Genomic DNA, 23,879 nt, shown 5'->3' with positions numbered 1-23,879 from the left:
TGCCTGTCTCTATATATTGCCATGTCTAGGTCCTAGACTTTTCATAGAACAACAGCGACATCTCAAAACAAACTTGGCCACCTCAAACATATCCACCCAACCCAGTTTTTCCATCTGGGAAAAAAACAACACATCAAGACGCAGAGCCTTTGTCCCGACAGTCAACACTCACTGATATGTTTGGTCGGCAAAGTAAATACAAAAGCGAACAGCACAAAATAAGTCATCGCAAAAGAAATACTGCTCTTTAATAGAGGTGAAAAGCCAGCATTTCCAGAAATGCTGCAAACGTTTGACAGAGAGTACGAATTGCTTGTGAGAAAATACATGTCACAAACAGCAATTCAAACAACTTTACAGAGTGAAACATGACATATTAACGGAAATATTGCATTATTATTATCCATCCATCCACCCTCTATGCCGCTTGTCCTCAATAGGGTAGCGGGGGTATGCTGGCGCCTATCCCAGCTGACTTTGAGCGAGAGGCGGGGCACACCCTGGACTGGTCGCCAGACATTATTATTATCTGTAATCAAAGCATTAGTGGTTTATTTGGTCTCAATAATGTTGACAATAATATTGTCGAGCGTTAATTTGTGGGACAAATTTCAAAACGCACCTGCATTGTTTTGTGACGCGGTTAAATATTTGTTATATAATTTGCTTGTAATAACTATAAATAAGACAAGAAGTTGACAAAAAATAAGGACTACTTTCTTGATTTTTTAAAATATTTGTATTGGGAAATTATGTGTTGATGTTCAGTATCCCGAAAAGCGCTTTATAAATAATATATAAATATTATTATTATTATTACATCATTATGGGTCGGCATAACTTTGGACATGCAATCCTTTTTAAAAATTAGTCAAATAATAACAAATATTTTTTTTTACTTGTTAGTTTCTCATCATATCCATCCATCCATCCATTTTCTATGCTGTTTATCCTCACTAGGGTTGTGGGTATGCTGGACTGGTCGCCAGCCAATCGCAGGGCACAACTCCACACAGTGATGCCCAAGCGGTGATTCTGAGATTCCAGATTTCAACCCAGGTCTTCCAGTTCCCCTGACTGTGTGGCCAACATGCTAACCACTCAACCACCGCATGGCACTTCTCATAATATTATGACTTCATTAATTTTTTTTATGTCTTTAATATCTCACCTCTATGCTACTAAAAGAACTTTATTTTTCCTCATGCTATTATTACTCGTAAAAGTGCATTTTTTTTTCTTTTTTGAATGACTTTTTTTCTCTTAATATTTTGACTTTATTTTGTACAACTACAGCTGCTGTTGTTTTTTTTTTTTAATTTTTCAACTTTCGTCTTTAAAATTTTCTCCTTGTAATTGTAACTTTATTCCCGTAATATTTTGACATTATTGTCCTAACATTCTTTTTCCACAGCCTAATTTTCTAAAAAATTACAATTTTATTTTGTTCCTCATAATATTACAAATTTAAAGAAGATTAAAATTGAAAGAAAACAGCAAATAATTTTTTCTTTATTATTTCAACTTGCAGCGTTGCTTTTACGCCAGTTGTAATGGGAAACACACCTTCCAAAAAGTTCAAATTTTGTCTCGTCAGACCACAGAATATTTTTCCAAAGGTCTTGGGGATCATCAAGATGTTTTCTGGCAAAATTGAGACAAGCCATAATTTTCTTTCTGTTCAGCGTGGTTTTGGTCTTGGAACTCTGCCATGCAGGCCGTTTTTGCCCAGTGTCGTTCTTATGGTGGAGTCATGAACGCTGACCTTAACTGCAGTTCTTTGGATGTTGTTGTGGAGTTTTGTGACTTTTGTGACCTCTCGAATGAGTCGTCGCTGCGCTGTTGGGATAATTTTGGTGGCCGGCCATTGTTCAGTGTTTTTGCCATTTGTGGGCAATGCCTCTCACTGTGGTTTACTGGAATCTCAAAGCTTTAGAAATGGCTTTATAACCTTTTCCAGACTTATAATCTCAATTGCTTTGTTTCGCATTTGTTGCTGAATTTTTCAGCATGATGTCCAGCTTTTGAGGATCTTTTGGTCTACTTCCCTTTGTCAGGCAGGTCCTATTTACCTGATTTCTTAAAAATTGCAAAAGGTGTGGCAGCAATCAGGCCTGGTTGTGGCTAGAGAAATAGAACCCAGGGTGATAAACCAGTTATTTTTTAACGGGGGTGGGGGGGCAGTCACTTTTTCACACAGGGCCATGTAGGTTTACATGTTCTTTCTCTCGTAATAATAAAAAGATTCATTTAAAAACTGCATTTTGTGTTCAGTTGTGTTGTCATTGACTAATATTTACATTTGTTTGATGATCTGAAACATTTAAGTGTGACAAACATGCAAACAAATTACAAATCAGGAAGGGGGCAAACACTTTTTCACACCACTGTATATGCTGTACTTATTTATTAATTTATTTCACTAAAACCCGCGAGTATTAAAATATAAATGAATAGAATAATTTGGGGCTTACCTGTACGTACCCACACGATGGCGCCCTTGTCCAACACAGGGAATATGAAGCTATCAATGCCAGAGTCACGAGTTAAAAAAAAAATAAAGTATTTATAGAAGAATCTTAGTGAGAGACACAAGTAACACCGTTGCTTATTTGTGTCATTGCTTATTTTCGTCAGTCATCTTCTCAGTGCCATTCTTAAATGTGTTGCCATGTTTCTCTGGCTGTTTCAGTAAATGGGGATGTGTCTGAAAATGGCAGCTATTCCTGTAGACATGGTGCCACATACCGGTGACACTAAGCATGCGTGTGTGCTGGTGCGCATGCACATTTTCTGAGAAGTCGGTGCTCACTTTTGTCAGTTTGCAGCCTGGAACAGAACTGCGAAGAAAGTGCTCCCTTGTTGCAGCCGCTGTTACACTGACAACACAGTTTTAATACAAAATTTGAGTTTACTTCTAAAGGCTACACTGAAACATACACAGACAAAATAAGGAGTGCGTGTGTCCTTTTTCAAGTGTATCAGAATATCTGTCAAATCTCCTAGCAGAATAAATGTGCACACACAGTAAGTCAATATGACAAATCAATAGCAGACATGCTGTCGTGTGCTTTGACACTCCTCACAAGGACAAACTGATTGCATTTCAATGCCTGAGTACCGACTGTGACCTGAAAGTTAAAAAAGAAACGACAAAAGAACAGACGATTGAGTGCAAATCTGCAAAGTCGCTCATGCAATCACCTAGCATGCGTGTTGTTGTATGTGTGGTCCCCTTTTAGCAGTCAACATTTATCAAAATATAAGTTACAACGTCATAACAAATAGAGAAAAAAACAAACAAAAAGAGATATGCGTATTAAGGAAGATTTGCAGCTTATTGAAATAAGTGCTTGTGACATGCTGGCAGTCGCCGACCAATCAGGTCACTGCCTTTCATATTTGGCATCACTCCGCCCCATCATCTTGTGTATCCAGGAGCTGAAGGAGGACACTTTGGTATAAACGCCGGGCGAGCGCTGCGTCCGGCAGGCGTGGCCCCAGGAGGTGACCCCGTAAACCACCCAGCCCCCTCCCGGGCGCTCGCACACCAGAGGCCCGCCGCTGTCGCCGCGGCAACTGTCCACGCGCCTGTCTTCCCGGACGCTGCCGGCGCACAGCATGCGGCTGGTGAAAGCACCTTCGAAGTGCCGCTGGCAGTGGCGGCGCGGCAGGAGGGAGAGTGGTGCCTGCTGAAGGGTCTTGGAGTATGAGCGGCCTAGAGGGGGGAAAAGAGGGGTCATGAATGCTGACAGTGCAACTTGTTGACATTTGTGACTCTGCCGTGTAAATAGTCCATTAGGGTGACGTAAAGCTATAAACAAGCTAGAACTAGATGACGGCATATACCAAAATAAAAGCTCAAAGTTAACGACCCCAACTTCAAGGTAAAAATCAATTGGAATCTTGCGCTTGCATGACATATAGATTTTCCCCAATAGGTTCAGGCCCACCAGCATTCCTCCCTTGCTGCCTCCACGTGCCAAGAAGGCCAGGACATCTTCTCCTTAGCTTCCAGAGAGTCTTTCCATGACTTGGTGGTTACCACCATGTAGTCCTGAGCTGCTACGTATGTGTAAAATGTGCTTGTGAGTGATGTGAAGGTGGCAAATGCAAGCACTTGTACGAGGCAGACATGCTGTAGTTAAGTCAAACAGTACTTCACACACTTCAAATAGCCTGTGTTGTCAGCTACACTTAAATAAACCAATAAATACATTCCATTAACTCCACTCACCACACACACACACACACGTCAAGGAGAAGAATAGAACTGAAACTTACACGCCTTTGTTCATTTTTTTCTTTTTGCATAACCCCCTGCAGTGCTCTGTGTGTGTCTGTGATGATTCATGATAACCAGCACGTCACGTAAAGATCACTAACAGATGTGTGACTGTGGCTGAACGTCACTACATGGGTGTTGATCGCTGTTCAAGAATAGTCCTGTGTGATCTTTGGCATGCGTTTTCATCACATAATCATCATTAACCCCCCCCCAAAACATAGCTGTTGCAAGAAACTATTGATATTGAATCTGACATGACCAAAGTAGCTGAGGTCAAAGGTAAGACGGTTACACATGTGTTCCAAATAACCATATTGTTTACAGTAATCTCTCGTTTATTGCAGTTTATTGGTTCCAGACCCGGCCGTGATAAGCGAATTTCTGCGGAGTAGCATTTCTGATATATAAATGGAATATTTTTGTAGTTTGAATGTTTACGACATGCTAAATACGGTAAACGTTGTCCGAGCCTTCTAGACATGAACCAACACCACTATAGACACCTTTTAAACTCGTATTACCCGATACAATAGACAAAATCTGAGAAAATAAGACATTTAAGACATAAATAAGACTCAGGCTTGTGTGTGTTGCTGTAAATGTAGGCAGGCTGGGTGTGGGGCTGACAGGAAGTGACGAGGGTTGAGTTGAGTTTTAGCTTACGTGGGTTACGATGATTGTGCCTGTTGTGAGATAATTCAACCCTGCAATAAAAGACTGTGGTTTAGTGCTTAGTGCTCACCGAACATTGCAGTAACATTACTGACACCTAGTGACCAATGTAGAACACTACACATGATCACAACGTTTTTGAATGTGTCTTCTGAATGCCTGATATTTGTATTTTAGTATTTGTATTTTAGTTCATTTTTATGTTTGAAAATGCTCTCTGAAACCATGTACAGTCGTCCCTCGTTTATCACGGTTAATCGGTTCCAGACCCAACCACGATAAGTGAATTTCTGCGAAGTATGATTCAGTATTAATATATTGAGTATTTTCGTAGTTAGAGCATAGAAAACCTATTTATGACTTTGTAAATACATTTTTTAATTATTAAAGCCCTCTAGACATGAAATAGCACCCCTATAGTCACCATTATACTCCTATTATTCTTTGTTTACACCATAATGAGCAGGCTACGGGATCATTGCAGGGACAAAAGAGACGGCCGCCGCTTTTAGCATCAGCATGCTACCGAGCTAACTAGATGGCCACCAATTGATTTATTCTAAACTTCTGAGTTTCAAACGGAGCGGGGAAGAAGGACAAAGCAAGAAGCCAAAACTTACCACTTCCACACGGAAGGAGAGGAGAGCTTGTTTTCACTATGTCATGTCGGTCATGACAGAGTTGACTCCATGCAGTGTGAAGGTAATGTAATCTAATGTCATGTCTCATCAATGTAACATTACTGACACCTAATGACCAGAATACTACATGACTTGTCCGTCAATATTTTTTCACTAATAATTGTCAATTGCCACAAAACAGCGACCATTTATTAACTAATTTTTGAAAAACCGCGAGGTTCGAACTGCGATGTAGCGGGGGACAACTGTGGCATTCCAAGTAAATTGCAACAACACTGCGAGGGAGTAGCGCCCAATATCAAAGCAATAACCCTATTGGCCAAGACTGACAACCTACAAGGTGGCTGGACTAAGGTAAACTGAGAACACTCCCACTAAGTTTTGGCATTAGAAATACTGTACATTTTGGCATTGTAGAAAAAGATGTGACAATGAAACAGCAGAGGTCGCTCTACACCCTTCTCAAAGTTTACACACTCCTACACCCTCCCTTAGAAGCCAAATCACTAAGTTGAAAGTAAAAAAAAAAAACATTGACATGAAAATCTGGGAGTTGAAACTAACAAAAAACGTGGGGGTATGCTGGAGCCGATCCCAGCTGATTTTGGGCAAGAGGCGGGATACACCCTGGACTGGTCGCCAGCCAAGACTAGACAACATAATATTTCAACAAAAAACATATGAAATGTCTTTCAGTGTCAATAAATCCTTTTCTACAATGGAAACATTTATTTTCAATGCCAAAACTTAATGGCGGTGTTGTACATTTTTGTTGGGACACTTCCACTCATCGATATTTTCACATATTCTTGTGCGAAGGCAACACAATATTCCAATTTTTGTTCTACATCAAGATACCTGCTGAATTTGAATATTATCAATGCGTGAGGAGGCCGCCTTCACACCTCCATACGCACGCACTGACACGGAGTCTCACCTGTGTCACCCCAGCCGGTGATGTGACAGTTACTGGCTTGTTTGAGCGCTCTCTCCTTCCTCAGGGGCAGACAGGCAGGAAGGACGTGACGGCTGAATGACACACACTCCCCCGCCGTGTGGCCCACCGCCCCCGGCGACAGACGCACCAAGGCCAGGTCGTAATCGCTGCTGTGGGAGCGGTAACTCGGATGGAGGACAATCTGATCAACGCCGTACTCCTCCTCGTACTCCTCAAGGACGAGGGAGTGATAGTCACCCACTCTGACTTTGTACTGCTTGGTGCTGTTTCCATACCTGCCAATAGAATAGCGGAGTGCATTACAGGAAGAGTTGCCGTGGGCTGCAAATACTTCAAGGACAAGTCATTAATAATCATTCCAATTAGAGTTGTTAAGAGAAGTTTGTATGACACATGCCTCGGGCTGCAACTAACGATTATTGGCTGGATTAATCTGAAGCTTGTCGTGTCCATTAATCAATCGGTTTGGCCGTTTGGCCAGGGGTTTCCAAATTTTGGCCCGCAGCTGTTTTTTATTGGCCCCTGACACATTTAAAAATATATATCTAAAATACAAAATAACCAAAAAAAACCACAAAAATTAAAAAATCCGAAATAATTTTACAAGAATAAAGTCAAAATATTAAGAAAAAAAAAGGTGTAAACGAGAAAAAGTCGTGGGCCGCACGGTAGTACAGTGGTAAGCATGTTGGCCACACAGTTACAGTCTGAAGATCAGGAAGACCTGGGTTCGATTCTCCCTTGGGCATTTCTGTATGTGTGTGTGGGTTTTCTCCGGGTACTCCGGTTTCCTCCCACATTCCAAAAACATGCAATTAGGTTAAGTGGCGACTCTAAATTGTCCATAGGTATGAATGTGAGTGTGAATGCTTGTTTGTCTATATGTGCCCTGCGATTGGCTGTCCCGGGTGTACCCCGCCTGTCGCCCAAAGTCAGCTGGGATAGGCTCCAGCATGCCCCCACGACACTAATGAGGAGAAGCGGCTTAGAAAATGGATGGATGGAGAAAAAAGTCGTCATTTTATGAGAATAATGTTGCAATATAAGAATAATAATACAATATAATAATATAGCTGCAGAAAGTTTAAATAAAAAAGATGTTACTTTTTTTTCAAGTCGGAATATTATGAAAAACAAACAAAACAACAAATACATGAGCATTTTTTGGAAAATGGGGTTACAGAAAAAGTAAAAATGTTACAAGAATAAAGTGAAAATATTATGGGAATTAAGTCACAATTATGAAAGAAAACCATAAAGTTGAAATGGTTTCAAAACTACACAGCAGAAATGAAAGAAATAATTTTATGGGGAATAAAGTCAAACTGTTAAAATAAAAAGCTGTATTCTAACAAGAAAAAGGTAATTTTATGAGAATAATTTATAATAATATGAGTAAAAAAAATGTTATTTTTGTAGAATAGAGTTTAAAATATTAAGGAAAAAAAATGTATAATTGTGAAAGTCATAATTTAGTCATAAACAAGAAAAGAGTACAGTGAATACTAATATCATATAGCATATCTATATGTGTTGCTTTACAAAATATCAAAGTGGCCCTTGCATCCTTTTATTTTTCACAATGTGGCCCTCACTTGAAAAGGTTTGGACACCCCTGGATGAGGCCCTAGACAAAAGACATGCTAGCATGCGGCTCTTCAGCCTCCTTGTTGCGGCTTCCTTCGCCAAACTCTGTGATTTTCCTTCTTTTTAATATATTATTTTATATTATTTTTTTAACACCGTAGCGGAAGAAATGTGCACTTTGATGTGCTTTTATATGTTCAATTTGGCTACGTTTTGCTTTAATTTCTCACTAATACAGGAACAACTCAAAAAGGCTTACATAGTTCAGTGTTTAAATTATTCCAAAGTAGGCCTACACATGCACTTGGCACTTCTGTTAGTTTAATTCCGTTGTTGGAACAGGTCAAATTTAAAAACATAACTTCAAACTTTATAAGCTGTGTAACGTTTTGCGACTCATTTTCTTTACTGGAAGAGGAGGCAAAATGGCTCTTTTGATGGTAAAGGTTGCCAACCCCTGCCCTAGACGGACCAAATCAAGATGACCCAAATACAAACAGTCAGTGTTTTGGTTTGCGACATATCAGAAAAGATGCAAAAATATTGATCAATGTTGTCCAAAGTCAAAGCTAATGTGTATGAATACTGTATGTTGTTTTTCCAAAAACACAAAAATAGTACATCTGCTTTCATGGATGACTAAAGAAATTAAAAAATGTTCTCACGCGAGAGGCAGAAATCAGAGAATATTTACATTTTTAAATACAAATGTTTTAAATGGAATATCAAAATATTTGTCAATTAATTGGATAATCGATTAATCATCAATTCACTGAGTACCGTAAATTCCGGTAAAGCCGCACTAAATTTAGAAGAAAAAACAGTATATACGGTGTGAAAAAGTGTTTGCCGCCTTCCTGATTTCCTTTTTTTGTTTTGTTTGTCACACTTAAATGTTTCAGATCATCAAACAAATTTAAATATTAGTCAGTGACAACACAACTGAACACAAAATGCAGTTTTTAAACAGAAAAAGAACATCATACCAACAATAAAAATATCGTGGTGGTAGTGTGATGGTCTGGGGCTGTTTTACTGCTTCAGAACCTGAAAACTTGCTGTGAAAAATGGAACCATGAATTCAGCTGTCTATCAAAAAATTTTCATAATGGAGCGTGGATAGGCTCCACAGCCAAAATAGCCAGAAAATGTAAAAAAAATATATACATATGTAACAAAACAAATACAAACTTTATAGTTTGGATTAGGGTTAAAACTAATGTGACCTTTGAAAGTGGGAAAAAAAACCAAAAACTTTTTAATGCACTTCTTCTGAAGTAGGACCCATTTAGGTCCCAAGGGTCTAAGTGTGAGGTTTTTTTTATACAAATAGTACTTATTAAAAAATCAAATGCTTCAAACTTAATGCTATAATTTAATGACATATACAAAGCTGTAATAACTTCATAATTTATATTTTGTGTTTCTCGTTAACATATGGGGCACTATATGACAAAAATGTCACTAAAAAGTAACTATCGTTTTGATTTGGTCTAAAGCTTTGAAAATAAAAAAAATAATATGTATGTTTTTTTATATCACCTTTCAAGTGTGAATTTTTGATATATAAACAGTCCTGCTTCAAAAATTAATAATGCATCAAAATCAGTGTTGTGATAACCTTATAGTTATGATTTGGGCTGAAGCTGATTAAAGGACTTATGCTCTCAAAGTGGGCGGTTTAAACAGTTCCCACAAAGATGCAAGCAAAGAAATGGCCAAGACATCTCGGATGACGAGGGCAGAATTACGATTTATGAAGAACTATCAGGTTTAACACAACCCCTGACTGATGAGTTCAATGATTACATGGTATCTTCCACAAAGAACATGGACGTGTGATTCAAGTGTATTAATCATGTCTTCCCATCCACCTGTCGTCACATTACCTATTCTTAGAATGTGTTGCGAATTCACCTTCCAGAGCCAGATCGGTGCCATGGTTCAAATACAATGTAGATTGAAACTATGCGGAAAAAGATTAGGAGATTTTGTAGCTGATGCCAGAATATTTACTGTTCGAAACAGTACAAACAAGAAAGGCGACATACTTAAACATGGAAGCTGTTTCTTAAAACAAACAATAGCACTTGTATCAGCTTGGAAAAATCATTCACGTATCAAGGTTGGAACTTCCGAGTGTACATTGTCACACACCTGAATGAATGAATGCTGGTTGGCATTCTCACCTTTCTCCAGTGTCATCTCAGAATAAGAATGTATTAGGGTTTGCTCACATTTGACCTCTTTACCGGCGCATTGGAATCGTTCACATCCCCAGTTTGGATGTTGTTGTGGGGTCTTTCGTGACCTCTTGGATGAGTTGTCGCTGCGCTCTTGGGGTAATTTTGGTTGGCCGGCCACTCCTGGGAAGGTTCACCACTGTTCCATGTTTTCGCCATTTGTGGATAACGGCTCTCACTGTGTTTCGCTGGAATCCCAGAGCTTTAGAAATGGCTTTATAACCTTTTCCAGACTAATAGATCTCAATTACTTTCTTTCTGGGGCGAGGGCGATGGGGGGCAATCACTTTTTCACACAGGTCCATGTAGGTTTGGATTTTTTTCTCCCTTAATAATAAAAAGTTTCCTTTGAAAACTGCATTTTGTGTTCAGTTGTGTCATTGACTAATATTTAAATTTGTTTGACGATCTTTAACATAAAATAGATATCAGGAAGGGGGCAAACACTGTATCTAAATACATTTTCAAACATGGGTGGTATCCTAGGTTGAGTTACATTTTCAGTTCATTTGGAGCGGTTAATACATACAAATATATTAAATTGTGTCCCGTCATTCAACTTTCTGTCCATAAAGTACAGCAAAAATAGGCATAGGCACACATAGCGGCAAATGATGATTAATCATGATTAATTTGAAAACGGATTAATTAGATTTTTACTGTATTTACTGTCACACCTTTTTTTCATGGTTTGGCTGGTCCTGCGTCTTGTACTCCAGAGCAACTTATATATGTTATTTTTTACACTGACAGCCATGAGAGGGCGCTCTAGGCTTGTGTGCCAGTCTCTGCTACTCCCATCACTCCTGTAGCACTGAAAATTTACAAACATCAACTTCTAAAGACAACTGAGGCCCCGTTCACATGAATAACCGCATATTTTTCTATGCATTTTGGCCTCTCAATCCACACGCATACAGAGGTTTTTGTCCTTAAAAACTGAGCTTTTGTGGGTTTTGGAGGACGCTATACTGTTGCTGCTTTGCTCGCTAAAGGCTGCAACACTCCCGCCAGCGATGGCAATTTGGGACAAGACCCGATCGGACCTCAAGCTGGTGGGACAACTTTCACACAGATGTGTCGTTATTTTGGAAGAATGGCGTGGGAATGTCAGCATGCCAAGAAGCTTGTGATTGCGTTTGGCCGAGCCGCTTCGTCTGCAACATCGAAAGCTTCCCTGTTATATATTCTGCATATCTATCGTCGTGGAGACAATTAAACAAGGACAATTTGACAGACACACAATTATTTCAGCAATGATAGCGTCACAGCTGATGGAGTTCTTTCTTGACCGATAAAATGAACTACACTTCACAGTATTGTAGCGATAATCAACATCTGCTACATTTGAATAAAGAACATGTTTCATCCATTTTCAGTTTTATTTTTAAGAAATTTTGCTGTCAAATGTGAAATAACGTACTGAAAATTAACGCTACTTCGCTAGCAGCCCACATGTACAGTAGCTTCTGCTGTATATCACGATGTTTTATATCATACATTCACGGAAATTACGTCCTCAGCGCTTCTGATTGGTTCAAATTGCCTTAACAGTCTATGGCTGCAGCGCCCCCCTTACTTTTGGCATGCGCATGAAAAGCGGAGGAAACTCAAACTGCAATGAAGAAAACAAAGCTAATCACGGGCTAAAAGCTAGCTGGCTACAGCTAGCGGAGCAAGTTGCTTGTCAACAGTGCAGTTACGTCTCCACACCCAGGTAGGTGCCAAGGCGATGAATATAGATGACTTTACGGGTTGTTTAGGCTATAGTTATCTGAATAACTGTTAATATGTTACATTAACATACCACCTATTCACGTTACGTTAGCAGATGCCCATTTAGCCTGTTGTTCTCCATTTTACTGTTATTACTATAACTTACCTTTCAAGATGAAATGTCTGTTCTTGGTCTCTGATTTTATAAAATACATTTCTCCCCAAAAATGGCACTTAAAGTCCAGTGCGACTTATATATGTTTTTTTGTCTTCTTCATTGCGCATTTTTGGCTGGTGCAACTTATACCCCGGAGCTACTCATAGTCCGGAAAATACGGTAATTAAATTTTTAATCATTTGACAGCCCTACTCATTAAACTAAATTTGACCTTACATTAGTTTGAGGGAAGAGCTGCTGCCAATATCACTATCGGCTGATATCAGTATCGGCAATGAAGTGCTGGACAACAAGGGCATATCAGACACAGTAAGTATAATAATAATACCTCGGTAAGCATGCAAATATTGAGCATCTCTGGTGTGTTTGCTCCGCTTGTGTTGTTCATTTGGTCAAGTGTGAACACGATTATCCAAACATTTTTTAAGTGGTGAATATAGCAGAATATAACAATAATATTCAACCCAGCAGATGACATTGTATTATTTGAGTTACGTCACGTAAAATGTCACAAAAGCTGCCCTTACTTAATGCGTACGTTCTTTACTGTGCAGCCTTTGGTCCCATTACAAAAATACCTGAGAACGCTAAGCAAACTGTACAAAAGTATCATTTTAAATGTTTTTGTCCAGTCCAAAGTATCACATTACAAGGGTGGATGCAGACTAACACCCCTTTTTGTTGGTTTGTGCAGCTCCTAAAAGATAGCTTGAGCTCATTCGGCCGCCATGCAGCCAAGATGAGTTCTATTTATATTTTGAGACTGTACAGCTCGGAGCATGCCAACTGTAACAAAACCCCAGACCATTTTAAACACAGGAAAGGTAACTTAGGCACCATGATGACTAATGAATGTGAATATTAACTGCGCACCTGACACCAAACACATTAACAGATCGAGGAAGTGTGTGTGTGTGTGTGTGTGTGTGTGTGAGATAAATGTAAAGTAAATGTAAATGTCTTTAACTGGCTGGCTGTTCTGTTGGGAATGTTGACGTATTTTCCAGTTTCTCCACCTTTCTGACTTTGCTTTATCAAAAGGTTGACTCGTTCCTCTCTCAGACACTTTGAGAAAAATCCCGAACTCGTCAAAGAGTGAATGAAAACACTTCATCATGTCAACACACACTGACAGATTTACTGTTATCATCATTCTCATCTGGCACAAAGTGCGTCATCCTCACATTTATCCTAGCGAGGGTAACTGAATAAGCAAATTACAGTCCAAGTACAATAAGGCATAGAAATGACATTGAGCCACAAATTACATTGAACCACATCACATGTTTACACTTGCACAATACAACATGTCTGAAAAGGAGTAGGAAGAAGTAAACCTTATTTAATCCTGTCTCTTCTCCATGTCTCAGCACTTACTGTTTGTTCATTTCCTATGTTTAAATGTTACATAATAGATAAATAAATACATAAAGACTGAATCAATCTATGTGTCTCGGAGGCAGCCAGCCAGGTATAAAGTGCATTGTCAAGTGGCACAGGTGTTACAAAACCTGGACCTGGTATGTGTGTGTTTTGAAAGATCGAAATTATTTGCAGATTTTTTTTTTTTGCTTTGTTTTAACACAGAACTTTTACAAGCACCTTATTTGAACAAATGTAATCATTAAACGTACACATTTTGCTTATGACTTTGTATTCAATAACATTTTCAGAATCATTTGATGTAAAGAAAAAATAAAGAATTCACAGAATTCAGTTGCATAAATTCAGTCTAAAAAATATAAAGCACAAATGAACCTTCATATTAATCTAAGATGTATTGTTCATGCTGCATTTATGCATGATGTGCTAAATGCGTCCAGTTGATAATTTCTCTGATTGTATTACCGAGTCCACAGTTTCATGCTTTGCTCTTACAGTGGTGTGAAAAAGTGTTTCCCACTTCTCGATTGTTTTTTCTTTTTGCATATGTATCACAGTTAAATGTTTCAGCTCATCAAACAAATTTAAATAGTAGTCAATGACATCAAAACTGAACACAAAAAGCAAGTTTTTATTATTAAGGGAGAAAAAAATCCAAACTTATATGTATGTGTGTGCCCCATTACACCTGCCGTAAAAGTAACGCCACATTTCAGAAAAGGACCATCATACCAACAGTAAAATATGGTGGTGGTAGTGTGATGGTCTGGGGCTGTTTGCTGCTTCAGGACTTGGAAGACTTGCTGTGATAAATGGAACCATAAATTCTGCCAAAAAATCCTGAAGGAGAATGTCCGGCCATCTGTTCGTGACCTCAAGCTGAAACCAACTTGGGTTCTGCAGCAGGACAATGATCCAAAACACACCAGCAAGTCCACCTCTGAATGGCTGAAGAAAAACAAAATGAAGACTTTGGAGTGGCCTCGTCAAAGTCCTGACCTGAATCCTATTGAGATTTTGTGGCATGACCTTAAAAAGGCGGTTCATGCTGGAAAAACCTCCAATGTGGCGGAATTACAACAATTCCGCAAAGATGAGTGGGACAAAATTCCTCCACAGCGCTGTAAGAGACTCATTGCAAGTTTGATTGCAGTTGCTGCTGCTAAGAGTGGCCCAGCGAGTTATTAGTTTTAAGGGGCAATCATTGTTTCACACAGGGCCATGTCGGTTTGGATTTTTTTTCACCCTAATAAAGTTTCATTTAAAAACTGCATTTTGTGTTCAGTTGTGTTGTCATTGACTAATATTTACATTTGTTCGATGATCTGAAACATTTAATTGTGACAAACATGCAAAAAAATGAGGAAGGGGGCAAACACTTTGTCACACCACTGTATATTTATGTTTGTGCCACATAGAAATGTGCAGCTTTCCAAATTGTGCCAGCATTAGATATAAAAATTCCCTTCCATAATAAAAAGTTAAGGTAAAACATATAATTCGAAAGAGCTACAACAAAATGCCTGCCTTTTCAAAGATAATGTGTTGTGTGTAAGTAATATAAGTAGTTAAGAGCTCAACATCGAATAATATCATCTTTAATTTAGCGATGGCAGGACTTTTTTAAGTCAAAGAGTTGTCCAGCTGCCCGTATTTTATTGTCTGGAAAGCAGCGCAAGCCTTCCCACAAGAGAGGAAGCTGTTATGGCTTCATGAAGTGTTGATGTTTTATAGCGGTTGGACTTTTTTTTTCTCGTGGTGAAAGGAGCCTGGGAATGGTGTATGAAAAGGTTAAGAAAAAGGATATACACAATTACTTGAGGGTTTTTTTTTTTCAAATTACTATGTGGAAAAATCCGGATTTATTGGCGTAATGAGGTCAGGTTTGAATATAAAAGTTAAATGCAGGCTTTATATGCCTCTTTGTTCAGTGTCTTTCTCCACTTTTCCTTCCCGCTGGCTTCTCTGTTGAGTGCATTAGCGGAACAGAAGAAGTTGTCATGAATTAAGTGCCTGACTCAGTTTTGTTCAACATCAAACCACAGCTGATTACTTCACTGCAAGGCTTCCAAGTGTATGCCTGTCTTCATTCAGATATGGACATAAATATGTCATGTGGTCAGTCATGGGGGTGTGTGTTTCAAACCAAAAACGGGATCAACTTCTACTATGTCTCCTGAGTGGTGTTTTATATGAGAACATTGGTGAGGATCCAATCATTTACAGTAAGTAGGCTACATAACAGGAAAACTACAGTTTAGTACAGTACTTCGGCATTAACAGCTGCGGCTGTAGGCAACTTCCTGATGTAGGTTTTAATAACTCCACAAGATGGCAGTCGGGTGTCCAAAGTGCAGCCTGGGGGCCATTTGTGGTCCGTGGCTGTTTTCTTATTTGCCTGCTGCACATTCTAAAAATATAATTTAAGAAGAAAACTAATACAAACCAACAATAGCAAAAATTGAAAGATAAGCAGTCATTTTACAAGAATAGAGTAAAAATATAATCCATAATTTTATAAAACCTTGTAACAAAACCTTGTAATTTTCTGACAAAAAAAAATAAAACTTTTAGTAGCATAACACTGAAATATAAAAAAAAAATGTTTTTTTAAAGTCACAATATTATGAGAAACAAACAAAACAAAATGAAGTTGTAATTTTTTGGAAAATTAGGTTGTGGAAAAAGTTATAATATTATGAGAATAAAGTCAAAATATTCTGAGAATAAAGTCATTATGAAAACCAAATTTATGAAAATTATTTAAGTTGAAGTATTTGGAAAATTAAAAAACTGCAGAAATGGAAAAAAATGCTGTAATTTTATGACAATAAAGTCAAAATATGAAGCGAAGATGTCATATTCTAATGATAAAAAAAAATTTATAAGAATAAACTCGTATAATTATGAGCAAAAATTATGTCACTTTGGTAGCACAGAGTTGAAATATGAATTAAAGAAAAAATACATGAATTTTTTTAAGTTGTAATATGAGGAACAAACAAAATGATGTTGGAATTTTTGAAAATTTGGTTGGGGGAAAAGTTATAATAATATGAAAATAAAGCCAAAATATTATGGGACTAAAGTCATGATATTATGAATAGAAAATGTACAAAAATTATTTAAAAAGAAAGTTGAAATATTTGTAAAATGTAAAAAAAAACACACACACAACAGCAAAAATGGGAAAAAAAAAGAGCAAAGAGCGAAGTTCATTCTAATAATACGCTCCTATATTACAAAACTCAGATGCATTTTTTTCTTGAAATATACAGTATATAACGTCTTAGCATATCTACATGTGTTGCTTTACAAAATATCAAAGTGGCATCTTTTCATTTTTCTGTATGTTCCCCTCAAAAGAAAAAGTTTGGACACCCCTGCACTACACACTATGTGTACTATGCGTGTTCTTACCTTTTGAAGCAGTGTGCCGAAGTGAGGACCCAGCAGGTGTCAATCAGTGTGGCTCCACACACCAGGCGCCCGTCTCCTCGGGACCCTCGCAATCGTATAGCAGCCTGCCATGGCCAGCCACCCCTAAGTAGCAAGCATAAACACGCACAGCAGTAACTACAACTAATTCTGTTGTTTGCGTGGGATTCATTGTTGATTAACCCCATCTTGAAACCATTGAGGCAAAATATCGGAGTCGGTGTTTATTTTCAGTCACAACTAGTGTGTGATCTAAAGAACATGATGTTAATTATGAGCTAAAATATGCTTAAATATGTAAGACTTTGCACAATATGACAGCTGAGGTTTGAATTTGCAATATGAATTGTCAAAAGTTGGCGCAGCAGAGCAGGTTTCGAGCTGCAGGAGGGGATAACCCAAGTACAAGCTAGTATGAGGAAATAAATTGGCTGTGCACGCCCAATGGTCATTTAATGCAATCAGCTGACAGATAGATAAAAAATAGGCAAAAATAAAGATGTGGTAAAAGTAAATACTGACGAAACAGTACACATACAATGAAGTTCTTTACAATACTTCATAAAACTTCTGAAGTAACCCCCAGGCACAGATGATGTAGGGAGAGACGTTCTCCAGGATTATCGCTCCATTTCTCGAAACACATAATCTTGATTTGAATGGATACAATAAAGCACATGTCTGAGCTTAATTACATGCACTCAAATACAAAAAGGAAGTGGCAGGACTTTCTGGTTGAGTTTAAGTATGTTTATTTGAGTGTGGGCCAAGCAGCTTGAAATCATATTGCTCACATTCTTCCCGTCTTGTATTATAGTTGTATTCTTTTTCCCCCCTACTTTCAGATAAGTCTCTAACTCACCTCAAAGAGTTTTCTCCTCCGATGATTCGCCGCTGACGAGTGTGGATGAGGCGTAGACCGCAAACTGCATGAGCAGGATCTAGTAGCGACAGAAGAGATGTTTAACTACCAGCATCTGCCAGGATCATGAATCAGGCTCAAATGTTGCTTTTATTAACATTCAATCTTGAAATGCATCTTTTTAAAGTGGGAGCTATAATATAACCATGGTGACAACAAGTTAAATTCTTTTCCAGAGGTGTTGACTTACCACACTGTGTGCTAGAGCTACTGCAATATGCAGGAAACAAATAGAGTGACGGACAGGCTGAAGCAATAACATAGAAAAGGTCCATTTCACCATCTGGACATATTTACGTCCACGCTGAAAATATCACCATAATTTATCTTGGCTCATTTGCTTCTCAGTATACCACTACAAGCTCAGTTCACATGCCGATGCAAGCAATAAATCACAGCGTTTCAAACAACGTCGAGAAAAGACAAACACCGGCGCTAACTGACTGACCTTTGACCTCTTTGTAGCCAAACTGGGGCTCCCCGTAGTCGCAGATGACGCCGGCGTCCTCACTATGGCGACAGTTGTGTGTGCCGGGCGCCTGTTTGATGCAGTCGGCTATGAAGCGTTCGTCGCCGCTGCACTCCACGTTGTCCACGTGAATGGGTCCCGTCCCTTCGCCGAAATACGCCATCACACGGGCCTTGGCCACCCCGCTGGAGCGGCCAGACGCAGACGGGACAGGAGGACATGTTGAGTCAGTCTCAACTAGTATGCTGTCTAAAGAAGCCCAACCTGACATCTATGGGACGGTGAGCACTGAAATAGCACTGAAAGAAAAGTTCACAACATTCAGCCTCTCTTAAATGTATTTTTAAAAATATCTCAATTAATCGATTCATAGGTCAGTGATCTTTCTCCCTTAGTTCATCAAGTAAACTCTTGTACACCATTACAACTGATCCAGTGATTGCTGTCAAACAAATCCTTTTGCTGCCAAAAAGAAGCACTACCAGCTGCAGAAAATCATGACCACTAACTAAGAACAACAAGACTTGGGCTTGGCCTTGTCATGTTAAAAGACATTCTGGAACCTTCAGCACCACTTATTATAAGATTTATATGACTGTATGTATACATTTGAGCCTGTATGTATAATCTTGACCCTGTGAAAATGAGAGAAAATTCACCTGATACCGGCATAAAAAGGAGATATCGGTTCACATTGGTATTTTCGGAGTGAGGATGTCGTGCTCCACACAGCAACAAGCTCGCTAGCTCAGTATGTAAGCGGCCTGGAATGTCTTCGGATTGTAAATATACAAGTTGCAAAGAGTGTAAAGCCCTCTTTAATACTTCTAATCTAATATCATACCTCAGGAAGAATCACTCGGAGTGACACGCAACTAGCCCACCTGCAGCAAAATAAAGAGCAACCGGACGAATGCTGAATGAGCCCAGGTTATTATTTCACTGATTGGATCAGTCCAGACTTTCATGCTTTGCACTTTACTTTGCTCTTATACAGATGTTACAAATATGCAGCTTTCCAAACTGTACAGTTGCCATCATTATTTCATTTGATTCTTATTTGTGAATATATTAAAAATAATCTGTCTTACTTGTTAAAGAAGAACACGTTATTTTAGTTGACTATTGGTCATGTTTTTTAATGACTTGTGGAGACAAAATGTTTCAAATAAATATGCCACTTTTTCCATATTTAACATTGCATATTGCGGTACAGTCATGGTCAAAAATATTGGCCTCGCCAAAAACGCCAATGTTTTGGCCATGCCTGTATTTGTCTTATTTGCACAGTGGCATCACAGTAAAACATTCATCCATCCATCCATTTTCTATCCCGCTTCTCCTCTTTAGGGTCGCGGGGGCATGCTGGGGCCTATCCCAGCTGACTTCGAGCAACAGGCGGGGTACACCCTGGACTGGTTGCCAGCCAATCGCAGGGCACATATAGACAAACAACCATTCACACTCACATTCATACCTATGGACAATTTAGAGTCGCCAATTAACCTAACATGCATATTTTTGGATGTGGGAGGAGTACCCGGAGAAAACCCACACATGCAAACTCCACACAGAAATGCCCAAGGGAGAATCGAACCCGATCTCCAGGCTGTCACTGTGTTGGCCAACATGCTAACCACGAGACCACCGTGCGGCACAGTAAAAAAACAGTAAAAGATAATATGATCATTACATGACATTACTTTGAGGGAAGAGCTGCTGCCAATATTGATACCGGTTGATATCGGTAATGACGTGCTGGACAATATTGGTATATTGGTAAGAAAGTCATTATCGCGCAGCTCTACTTTTGTTAGATCTATATATGCATATATGCACTATTCACTGAGGAACTATGGAAAATGCCAATGCATGACATGACAAGTTAAAAATAAGTGCCTTATGTGCGTCTTTACAGTATGTGTCCGTGTCTTGTATGCTTATTTGTGTCACCTGCTGTCCTGAGAAGACTGTACTGTAGCTCCATTGAAGGCATCAAAATATGCCCTTTGTCATGATCACTTAATCTATTTGCTAACAATATCAGCAATGTGGTTATGCAAGATCAGTTAGTGTGGTTGCCTGGTGTCACTAAATGCACCACAATAACCAGTTGGGCAGCCTGTTCAACACTGGTAATGATAGCAGTCTGTGAACACAAGCAAAAACCTGTACAAAGAAACAAAGAAACACACGTCATTGTCAATACGTCAAACAGAACAATATTCGACTCTGTACTAGGACCTAAAAACGGCCCATTTTTCCAAGGTAAGAAAAAATCTAGATCCACTTGAAAATACATTTGCAGGCTGAAAAATCCATGCCAAAATTGCTAAACCCCTTAACTTTGGGCCATTTGATATTTCCGGGAAAGTCAACCTGTGGAAAAGGGAAGAAAAAGTCTGAAAAAGATGGGTCGTCTTATATCCGGGGTAATGGGTGCCAGCGAGTGTGGCTGTGCTATAGCACGCTGTGTGAACTCCCTGATGTCTTAAGAGCTGCGCTGGACAATGAGTCGACAACCCAGGGCTCTTAGCTCATTGGCTAGCACTGCTCCACTTAACTATCATTTGAGGGGGATGTCTGGTCGCTGAGTCGAGCCCGGCATGTGCAGGGCTGCCCTGAGTGGAGGATCACTGTTACACAGGTCAACAAGCTGGTGACGCCAAACAATTTCTCTCTCAGCGAGTCAGAGCTTTCCTACCTGGCACTCTCACATACCAGAAACGTGCTATAAAAAAGTGGTTGGGGGAAATGTAAAAGATTAATTTGCCTTAAAAATATTTTTTTCCGAAAAGAGGGCGTCGTCTTATATTCAGTAATTGATAAACATAAAATAACAAACACTACGCACAAATTACAGTCTAAGGGCCAATGAATTGATTGCAGAGACTCCACTGAGTTTGAGTATGACTCAGTGTGACAATACAATTCCAATCCATGTCATCCGGGTCAACATGAGTCAAAGATGAGGCCGTATATAATTTGTGTACATTTTTCCTTTCCCACCCCAGGGAGTTTACCAACCGCCAGGGAAGTGTTGTGTATTTAACAACCTTTCACCACACCCTGCTTCAGAGAGAATGATGATCCCAACTGGGCCTTTGCACGCCTCCAACACGCTTCACTACACGCTCTCTCAGACGCTTATGCTCTCCAGATGTTTCACCTACACACACGTGTGGAAGAAAGGCTGTGTGTTGTGTGTGAGGAGAGAGAAAATGAATAGTTTTGTTTCCGTATGACAGCAGTCCCACTGTGCCTCAAAAGGGACAGGATAATGGGACACAGAGTGGACGGGATGAGATAGTCTGTCACTTACTAACCCAACATCCTCCTTTTTAGGAGGCTGTTTACTTTGGCTTTCAAAATAAGGTACAGATAAATCATTGCAAAGCGAAGACATGATAATGAAACAATTGGATTAGTCATTTAAATTTCTTCAAAGCATTTTTTCCACTGCGGTTTAGCCCAACGCTCACTATGAGTCTGTTGGGTTATTAAGTGGAAACAGAGACACTTCGTGAGATTAAATGATTTAAAAACAGACAAAAAAAGGGCTTGGAGACAAATGGCCAAGTGGAAGACGTGATGATTGATTTTTTTCAAACAGAGTTGATGTCCTGGCTTCAAATAACATACAGAGCGAGGGTGTCCAAAGTGTGGCCATGGGACCATTTTCGGTTTATAGTTTCTTTCTTATTGGCCCTCGTCATAGTCTAAAAATAAGATTAATTCATTATCAATGAGATATATTATTAGATATTACAGTAATTTGCTTTGTTGCGTATAACACAAAGTTAAGATGTGGATTTTTTGTACAGAAAGCTTAGCATACTTTGGACTACACTGGATTGGTTTTAGCATCTTTTCTACACAAACATGTATGAAAGTGGGCCCCCACAACTTTGTTGTTTCTGTATGCAGCCCATGGTCATGTTGATATTCTACAGCTAATACGCAGGCTTGTATTTTGAATTTTTAGCTCTATTATATTAGAATTCTGATAAGGCCAATATGTCATAAATATATCTAAAGGCCCTGTCACACCTTGACGATTTTTTCAATTTTGGGCATATACATAGCGTATTCATAACGATTCTGACGTATACATGACGTATTAGTAACTTATATAGAACGTTACTTTAACTTACAGACAACTTATACCAACGAATGCGAAGCGTGTTGCCGGCGTTCACAACTTATGCCCAACACCAGTCTAACTTATGCAAACCACACGGCAGCGTATGGCCGACGATGTCGTGCCGTAGCCTATAAAAAGGCTGCCACTTGATGACTCAAATCATAACCTCACTAGACATCGCAGTGTCAACATCACCATCATGCCGAAGAAAATTTCGAAGACCGCTGCCAAGAAGAATCAGGGCAGTGACGGAGGCCGAGGACGAGGACGTGGACGTAAGAAGGATCCATCACCACCCACAGCTTCCTCTTCCCACTCTCACTCTGATGGAGATGACGCAGGTTCTAACGCCTCTCAGGCATCGTCAATGGTATCGGAAGCTGTTTCCCCAGTGGCCTCCATCTCCTCTCAGCCAACACTTGCCAAGAAGACACAGTTTTGTCTCAATGTCCAAGAGGAGCAGCTGATGTGTGATTTCCTTCATGAGAACACCATCCTCTGGGACATCAAGAAGACTGACTACCAGAGAGTGGACAAGAAGGCAAAGGTACGCCTGATATTATCTTGACGTATTACGACTTGTGCGTAACTTACAAATAACGTGTGTGAACGGGCGTCAACGACCACATAACTTATTGCCCGCGTATGCGGGACGTATGAATCGTACGTTGACATACGTCGAAAAGTTTTGTGTATGCACAAAATTTTTGGACGACTTGGACGTACTACGACGTATGCCGGCGTGCTTCAGCGTGCTCTTAACTGATACAAAACTTACCCATAACTTATTCGACGTACGCCAGCATATTGGCCAAATTTTTTATACGTTGGCGTACGCTGGCTAAATCGTCAAGGTGTGACAGGGCCTTAAGACCCTAACTGACCATAAATGTGAGGTGTATAAAATACATACATGTCTCATTTTCCTCCTAATGCTCCCCCTGTCCTTTCTCTACATTCAGCAAATTCTGCCTAGCAACAAATGGCTATCCCACTGATTTTCAATTTGATTTAAGTATGTGTTCTGCTTGTAATAACACATTGCTTTTTTTCTGCTGAAGCCATTTCTATGAAAATAGTCTGAAACTACGACTATTACAACTATGGACCAAAATATAAGACAATTTTTCAAGACCAGTTTAAAAAAAAACATTTTTAAGGCAAAATTAAACATAAATAAATAAAATAATTTCTTTAAAAAAAAAAAAAACTAAGGCAAATGTATTATTTATTTATTTTT

General features: G+C 39.2%; 1 protein-coding gene across 1 annotated transcript in view; it reads right to left on the bottom strand.

The window, feature by feature from the left end:
* Window positions 1-365: 365 nt before the first annotated feature.
* Window positions 366-23,879, bottom strand: part of prss12 (serine protease 12) — a 36,786-nt gene continuing 13,272 nt past the window's right edge. Inside the window, exons 10-14 of the mRNA XM_054779201.1 lie at window positions 18,475-18,680; window positions 17,967-18,045; window positions 17,087-17,209; window positions 6,539-6,834; window positions 366-3,718 (exon numbers count right to left, since the gene is read on the bottom strand). Coding sequence (XP_054635176.1) covers window positions 3,387-3,718; window positions 6,539-6,834; window positions 17,087-17,209; window positions 17,967-18,045; window positions 18,475-18,680 — 1,036 coding nt within the window. The 3' untranslated portion in view covers window positions 366-3,386. The remainder of the gene's footprint in view (window positions 3,719-6,538; window positions 6,835-17,086; window positions 17,210-17,966; window positions 18,046-18,474; window positions 18,681-23,879) is intronic.

Source organism: Dunckerocampus dactyliophorus, chromosome 6, assembly GCF_027744805.1.
Source record: "Dunckerocampus dactyliophorus isolate RoL2022-P2 chromosome 6, RoL_Ddac_1.1, whole genome shotgun sequence".
Lineage (NCBI taxonomy): Eukaryota > Metazoa > Chordata > Actinopteri > Syngnathiformes > Syngnathidae > Dunckerocampus > Dunckerocampus dactyliophorus.
The sequence above is the reverse complement of the archived record's forward strand: the minus strand, read 5'-3'. Positions and strand labels throughout refer to the sequence as shown.